Here is an 8,132-nt window from a genome sequence, read left to right as displayed (position 1 = left end):
TATACACACACACAAAACAAATCACTTTTATTGAATTAAGTAAAACATTTAGCAAAAATCATTAAAAACATTATGTGTGCATACACAAGTCAGAGTTTTTCACATTCGCTTCATTAAGTTAATGTTTAACAGCATATTAAGCGCTCTTGATTTAAACCTTCACGTCTTGTAGAGAAAAAGCTTTGAAAAACTACAACAAAACCAAGTAATTCCTCACAAAAACATTTTTAGATCAAACCTCAATAAAGCATTTCAAAGCTTGACTCTTGTTATTTCAGCCAAACGTGTCTCATTAGGCTTTTGTAAACGGTTATGTAGTGTCATCGGAGTGCTTTAATTTTGAAAAGCAGCCAGTTTTCCAGATATTAAGGTTTGAACTTTTGGGCAAACTCCTCCAGCGCTGTCAGGAGTTTCTCCTCCTCCTGCGGAGAGGAGCGGGACGAGGCCAGGGGGAGGTGGGTCGCCACCGGCTTACGATCTGAAGAAGAGACACAGAGTAGCAGGAATGTGTCACCGTGAGGAAGATGATTACAAGAACCAGAATGTACAGAGCTGCGTCAGAGACGGTTCCCACTAATGTGATGAAGAGGAATGCTGCACATTTAAATCCTTATTTCAACCTCAAATTTTTGCTAATCCTAAAAAGTATAATTAATCCTAAAATAAATTCCCATTGCCATATTTTACAAGACTAAAAACATGACTTTTAATGCATGTCTACTTCTAGCTTTCAGAATGTTTTTCCTTCGTGCCACTTGGATGAAATTTAAGACTTTTATCAAAAGAAAATTTCTTATTTTATACAGTAGAAGAGCCAAGCTTTTTCGAACAGAATGCGTTGTACACATCATACGGGTTGGCACCAGTAGTGGCAAAGACGAATGTCTGTTAAATTTACATGTTCTCGTGATGGACGCAAGAAAAGCTAGCTAGCAAGTTAGCGGTAGCCTCAGCCACCTCAAGTCACAGAATGAAGACGTCTGCGTCTAACTCGAATGTTTGCCTGGCAGAAAAATAAACGACATGGAGTATATGAGATTAAATGGTCACGCCACAACAACATTTAAGACCTGTTGTAAACATATTAAAGGCCAACGTACATTTTATAAAATGAATTCAAGTCCTTTTAAAACCTTGAATTTAAGGCTGGTTGGACGCCCTTCTACAGATTATTTCAATCAAATGTGCAGAAGCAAGGATTCACACTTGTGAATCGACCACAACTGATTTGGAAATAACGAGGAAACCTTGAAAGAACTGCCCGCTTGGCAGCTTGACGGCGGCAGGCGACGCGGCGAGCCACACCACCGTATCTGCCCCCATGGCCTCCGTCCTCAGCTTGGACTGCATCTTGGCGTGAAACGACGGCATGGAGGACTGCACGGCTACACGAGGAAACACAAAACCAAAGCCTCTGTCACAAGCCGACTGTGGAAAATGTTTGTTTTCTTGTTGATTGACAAGAATCTATCTGTGAAATTCCTCTACAAGCTAAACACGAAGCAGTCTAAAGGATTTGAGTGGCGATAAAGACGTAGTGGTGGCGCTTTACCCGGCGTGTCGGCCCAGCCGGGGTGCATCGAGGAGAAGTGGATCTCTTTGTGCTGAGAAGCCCACCTCTCTGTGAGGATCACCTGTTGTCTCTGAAACACAGTAAGAAGTACCAACGTGTGAGTGTGGCTTCAGGGTATCAGCAAGTCCAATCAAAGAGGTTTTAAGACCTTTTTAATGCCACCTGGAATAAAATTTAAGACCAAAAACTAAATGGATAGGGGATGGTTTGGGGATCCTGCTGTATTAGGGTAGCAAAAAACCTGCAGTATGAAGCTTAATGTATATATTTTTTTGAGCAGAATGCTCCTTAGTCTTGTATGGGTTGGCAACAGAAGTAGTGGCGGGAACAAAAGTCGTCCAGCCAGATGAAGATAAATATGCTTGTAACCATAATAGAGGCAGAAAAGCTAGCTTGCAACCTAGCAAGGGTATATCAGCAGCTAGTTAGCCGTAGCCTCAACAGCCTGGAATCAAAGAATGCTTGCTGTCAACTTTTAGCCAGACAGAACAGTCAGGTGAGAATAATAAAAGAAAAAACAAACACACAAGACTAAAGAGTCCTGTCACAACAAAAATTTCATGACCAAAAAAGGCCAAATTAAAACCTTTTTGTTTTAAAGACATTTTGAGGCCTGGAGTCTGGATGCACAAATTTCAGACTTTTTAAGTACACCTTGGGTTACTTCTGTAGAAATCAGTGCGGACATTCTTACCTTATTCTGAGCGTACGCCATGGTGCCGTCGAACGTGCCCTTCTCAAACTGGAGGTCGTCCACGTTGAGCTTCTGAGTGAGCATACCGCCCGATGACACGGTGATCTGAGGAGAGACACAGCAGCCGTCGTTTCAAAACGCCGCCCTTTCTGATCCGGCCCAATCGTTTGGCGAATGACGCGTTTGTCTTATCGGAACTGAACCCACCACTCTCGGGTCTTCCACCTTCTTCAGTGCGGGAATCAGTGCAGTGGTGAGGATGTAGGTACCTGGAAGTAAAGATGAAAAGAAAGGGAAAGGTTGCTTTTAACAGTTGTAACAACATACTGTTGAAGCATTTACACATGTTCTAACATCTTCCTTTGTTCTGTGACTTCAAGGACTTACTCAAAAGGAAGAAGTGCTTCGTTTACTCACCGAGCGTGTTTGTGGCAAAGTTCTTTTCCAAGCCCTCCTCCGTCAGCTCCCTCTGGTTGACCATGCAGCCCGCGTTATTGATCTAAGACAAAGACCGTAAGAAGAAAGCGATGACAAAACGGCGGGAGCGACTCGCAGAGCAGAAGGTTGCATAGATCCGCAAACACCTACCAGCACGTGCAGCTTGTTGTTTTGAGAGAAGCTCTGCGCAAACTCCCACACCTGCCTGGCGCTCGACATGTCCACGATGTGGACGTGGACGTTCTTCAAAGACAAGGGAAGCAATTGTTTTTTTTATGTCTTCACTTCCCTCAGATATAATGATATTATGTGTGACTTATTTCTGCAACAATTCCATTCTTAAAGGGTCAGAAATTCATTGTTTGATTAGTAATTTTTTTCTTCTTTTTTGTATTTTGTCACTTTACAACTGACTGAGCTGGAATAACTTCTGTGTAAAATCAGTTCCCAGATCTGTCACCCGATAGGGGGCACAGTTAAGTATTTTTCCCACATTTCTCTCTGTATCAATAAAACATTTTCTGCTCAACATATTTCCACCCGAGCTTCTTTACTGTTGCCGGCGACGGCCTTTTCTCCTATTGGGTGACAGGATTTTATAGAGCCAAAGAGCAGGTCACTGAATGCATATGGGCCCATACAGCTGGGTCCAGAGGTGCTCTGATGGGAAAAACATTTCGAAGTTACAAATTAACAGAAAGGTGTGGACTGGCTTGCATCTGGGCCTTTTTTTTTCTAATGATGTCGTGTTCACAGTCGAGAAAAAAACACTAAAATTACCTCATTTTTACTCTGTGCCACAATCTCTCCTTTGGCCGTCTCTGCCCTTTCCTTGTTTCGACAAACCATGTGAACAGTTCCCCCTGCAGGATCAATTCAAATCCTCATTAGTACATTACTTCGGACAAGGCCTCGATTATAACAAAGACTTTTATGCAAAATTTACTTATTTAACAAAAAAAAAATGTGTAACTTATGCATTCAAGTAAGAGATGTGTGTTGCTGCAATTTGTTTCCCTTGATTACTATAAACAGGAACTTTCAAATGATTTGCTTCCAGCCTGGGGAACAGAGGTGACGTCACACTGGGTGTACAGCACAGCAGTCGCTGCATTCAAGTCTCATTTTTACAGTAGTAATTTCCACACCAAACTGTTTTGTTTTTTAAAATCGATTTGCACTTAGTTGTGGAGCATCCACAGAAAAGGGGGGTGGGAAGACAAACCCGATAAAACGCTCACCTCTTTTGGCAATTTCCTGTGCTGTAGCTTTCCCTATCCCGCTGTTGGCGCCTGTGACCATAAAGCACCTGTCGCTCAGGTTTACATCCAGGTCGGCCGGAGAGAAATGCTTCGCTGCAGCTTCATAGCCGCTCCTGTTAAAAAAATAATCAGAGAATACCACAGTCAGCAATGTTCATACCTAGAAAAAAGTCATGTGAGGCACAGGAGCATCTCAATTGTTTTCTGTGTTATCCTCCTGACTACCAGTAGTTCATTTTTGTCCTCTGTAGAGGACATTTCTAACCTTGAATATCTCCCACCCCCTGCATGCTACTGAATTAATTCCTTTTGGTATCTAGAGAGGACACTTAAGGCTTTTCAATGATACCATGTGTGAAGGGGTGGGACTTTTGTACGTACCTTTATCTAATTCATAAAAATGACGTTCATCAGTACAAGCACATTTTATGGAGGGAGACAAAGTAAGTGCATAAAAAGTTTTATTTTGCAAATTTTGGTTTAACATTTTGTTGGCAGATTCTAAATAAGTCTCTTAGCAGCATATTAAAACATTCTATGAATTATTTTGACTGTACTTTATCGTAGTATTTAAAAGTTGAAAAATTGTCCTCTGTAGTGGACATTTGTAATTATTTTTCTGTATCCATCCATCCATCAACCCATCCATCCATCCATCCATCAACCCATTCATCCATTCATCCATCAATCTTCTATACTCCTTTGTCCCCTAGTGGGGTCGGGAAGGATGCTATTCCCTATCTCCAGCTATCGTTCCGGGCGAGAGGCGGGGTCACCCTGGACAGGTCGCCAATCTGTTACAGGGCAACACAGAGACAAACAACCATGCATACACACACCTAGGGAGAATTTGGAGAGGCCAATTAACCTGACAGTCATGTTTTTGTACTGTGGGAGGAAACTGGAGAACCCGGGGAGAACCCGGAGAAAACCCACCATACACAGGGAGAACATGCAAACTCCATGCAGAAAGACCGGGGCCGGGAATCGAACCCAGAACCTTCTTGCTAGGCAACAGTGCTCAGTTTTGTCAATGTTAAATTCAATCTTATGTTGATGTTTTGGATATTTTCTTCGGGACAAACTGGTTGCCATCAAGGTTCAATTTCAAATGTATGGGGTTCCAATGTCCACTGTAGTGGACACATCATATTTCAAAAATAAAAACTTTTTTTCAGTATTCTAGTTACTTTACAAAGATTGTGGAATTTAAAAAAAAATGGTGAATGGGCAATATTTTTTTCCTGGGTAAATTGTCTTTTGAGCTGAGTTTTCCTACTGCTGCCAACAATGAAAGTTAAAGGGCGCTAATAAATTTTCCCCTTCATCATTTCATGTTTTTTCACCCACCAACTTATAAGGGAGACTTTTTATGACGATAATTTACTACAGTTCCCTCACAGTAACTCCTAATATGTCTGCATTTTATCTGTGTACATTCATGCAGGTAATATTCAGAGGTAAAACAAAATCAAATTATGTTTTTCTTCTTTTTTGCCGTTCTATGTTTTGCTCATTGCTGCCTGAGCATAAGCATAGCTATTTATGAAAACAATAAACTTTTAACCTTATGCTATAATTGAATTTGTAACAGCCGCGCCCCTTCGTCATATAAGATCTTGAGTAACTGGATGGCCACTGAATCAATCATCGCTAACAGTAACACGTTGTTTAAACTTGGAAAATGTTTAAAGTTTGTTGAAATTACACAGGAACCGAGTGGTAAATGTTACGCAAACCTTAAAAACGACAAAACTAGTGTTCACTAGCTAATGTAAAGCGCACTGCACTTACTTTGTGTACTCCTGCAGACCTTTCACGAACCAGACGGCATTCCTGTAAATAGACATGTTCTCATTTAGGCAGCAGCTGGTTGAATTGGCCGAATAGACTGAAGAGAGTTATCCATAGGAGGGCGTATTTATTAACTGTTTGTTTCGTAAGAATGACTAAAACGTAGGTTGGGTGGGAGTCACGTGTTTCTCAACCGGAAGTACGTTTTGTAATATATTTCTATAGCACACCTAGTGGATCTTTCGGTTTTATGACTCCAGAATTTCCCTGTAAAATGAAATAATTTAGTGTTTCTAGAAATATATCCAGAAAAATAAGGACTAAAAAGACCTCAACGACTTACATCACGCCACACCGCTCTCTAGTACTTAACCATGCAGTTTCGTCGTAATTCGTATAGTTGTCAGGATGGCCGAGTGGTCTAAGGCGCCAGACTCAAGGGTAAAACCTTCCTGTGAATCGGGTATTCTGGTCTCTGAATGGAGGCGTGGGTTCGAATCCCACTTCTGACAATACCTTTTTAACCTTTTCTCAATTAAGAAAAATAGTCTATTTAATTTAAAATTTAACACTCAATGATGTGACTCGTATTTGGAAAGGTTATTTTTTTTGTGAAAATATTTTACATTAAATCATTACTTAATCATCAAATGTGCTTTAACAATTATCATCATTAGCTAGGTGGTTTTATTGTTATGTTACTAAGTTTTAGTAAAATAGTCGGATTCCTAAAAATGACAGAGCATCAAAGGTGGACAAGAAAAGGATAGGGAAGGACAACAGATAACTGATCTGCAAAAAAATGTAATTTGGCATTTGATACATTTTCACAAAGACAATTACATGCAATGCAAAAACATGGGTTCTAATATGGAGCTCTGAGGACCTCCTCCTGCCCTGTAGGATACTGGGAGAACTGAATAAATTATTCATCAGCTGATGGTTCCAGCTGATGAATAATTTGAAAACCAGCTGAAAGCGCAAAAGGTCAACTTTGTCAAAGTCTTTACAAATCATGAGAAAGAGTTATTAGATATTAATCAAAACTAAGTGTTGGATAACTAAATGTTTTAGAAAACAAATGTTATGCTTAATAAAAGAAGAAAATTAAAAAAAATAAGTTGATTCAGTCGTTTTTTGTGTGTGTAATTTCAATATTGACAATCTAATACGAGGTGTACGGAAAAACACTATGGCGCTTCACTAATGCCTCTCGCCGCTGACTGCTGCGATATGCAGCTTTCACTCTCACCGCTTCGCTGAACAGGCAAAAATACTGAAGGAAGTTCTAAATAAGTTTACGTGAGGTCCCCGGATGGAACCACATAATACATAGTTACTTCGGATTATATATAGAATATAAACACAGACGTTTCACAAATGCTGGCGATAAGAGAGGTAATTTGCACTCTGCAGATAGAGGAGGCGGAGTTGTCAGGATGGCCGAGCGGTCTAAGGCGCCAGACTCAAGGTGAAATCCTTCCTGTGAAGCGGGACTTCTGGTCTCCGATTGGAGGCGTGGGTTCGAATCCCACTTCTGACAGCAACTTTTTTGGTCACGACAAAGACTTAACTTCTGCTTTGATACGTGTTTCAGATTGTCGCAATTAAACCAAACCGTTCTTAGGGTTAGCGTAGGTAAAAGAGAACATAAAAAGATACATTCTTTTACACAACAGGCATTTTCAAATATTATCTAATTCAAATACAGCCAAACGATAATAAGCATTGCATAAAAAAAACTACAAAAATGTCACAGCAATATCTGTCATGATATAAAGGTACAGTTAATGTATGAATAAACTGGTAGAAAAAAAATAACATTAAGATAAAACCACGTTGAGTTGTCCTCTGTGTGTTAAATTTACTAACTTATACAAATAGTTTGCAGTATTGGGTTTGTATAAAAAGCAAGGAGGGACATAGATGTTGCTAAAACACCAGTTAAAATGTATTTATTTAAAAAATAATTAAATGAATGATCAAACTTTACCTTAAGTATCACAATTTCACAGAACCTATTTTGCAATAACTGATATAAATAAGGCTCTTAGAGATCTAATTCCCCCAACTTCACAGATAGCAAACCATTACCCTGCCAGCATGCTTACGTGGGGCCCATATGGGGAAAAGGAGGGCAGACCAGATGGGTCCCATATGGGTTTGTCCGCGGGTTCCACGGTGGCCCCACATGGGTTTGCCCATTTAGGGCCCATTTAGGGCCCACGTAGCTGTGGCCCTACATGGGCAAACCCATGTGGGGCCAACGTGGAAACCGCGGACAAACCCATATGGGACCCATAAGTCTGCCCCCTTTCCCCCATATGGGGCCCGATATTCTTAGTCTTCTAAATCATTTATTTTTGCCAAA

General features: G+C 40.6%; 1 protein-coding gene and 2 non-coding genes across 3 annotated transcripts; 2 read left to right on the top strand and 1 right to left on the bottom strand.

The window, feature by feature from the left end:
• Window positions 1-10: 10 nt before the first annotated feature.
• Window positions 11-5,929, bottom strand: LOC103134801 (dehydrogenase/reductase SDR family member 12-like). Its single transcript, XM_007547251.2, has 10 exons — window positions 5,762-5,929; window positions 3,947-4,080; window positions 3,486-3,568; window positions 2,856-2,948; window positions 2,685-2,766; window positions 2,475-2,536; window positions 2,268-2,372; window positions 1,553-1,643; window positions 1,248-1,385; window positions 11-478 (listed from the first exon to the last, which is right to left on the bottom strand). Exons 1-10 carry the CDS (start codon window positions 5,815-5,817, stop codon window positions 366-368), a joined length of 957 nt encoding a protein of 318 aa, XP_007547313.1. The 5' UTR covers window positions 5,818-5,929; the 3' UTR covers window positions 11-365.
• Window positions 5,930-6,163: 234 nt separating this feature from the next.
• Window positions 6,164-6,273, top strand: trnal-caa (transfer RNA leucine (anticodon CAA)). The gene is made up of 2 exons: window positions 6,164-6,201; window positions 6,228-6,273. It is a non-coding gene; the product is annotated as a tRNA-Leu (tRNA).
• A 921-nt stretch (window positions 6,274-7,194) lies between these two features.
• Window positions 7,195-7,304, top strand: trnal-caa (transfer RNA leucine (anticodon CAA)). The gene is made up of 2 exons: window positions 7,195-7,232; window positions 7,259-7,304. It is a non-coding gene; the product is annotated as a tRNA-Leu (tRNA).
• The last annotated feature ends 828 nt before the right edge of the window (window positions 7,305-8,132 follow it).

This window comes from Poecilia formosa, unplaced genomic scaffold (genome assembly GCF_000485575.1).
Source record: "Poecilia formosa unplaced genomic scaffold, Poecilia_formosa-5.1.2 Scaffold19, whole genome shotgun sequence".
NCBI classification, from domain to species: domain Eukaryota; kingdom Metazoa; phylum Chordata; class Actinopteri; order Cyprinodontiformes; family Poeciliidae; genus Poecilia; species Poecilia formosa.
The sequence above is the reverse complement of the archived record's forward strand: the minus strand, read 5'-3'. Positions and strand labels throughout refer to the sequence as shown.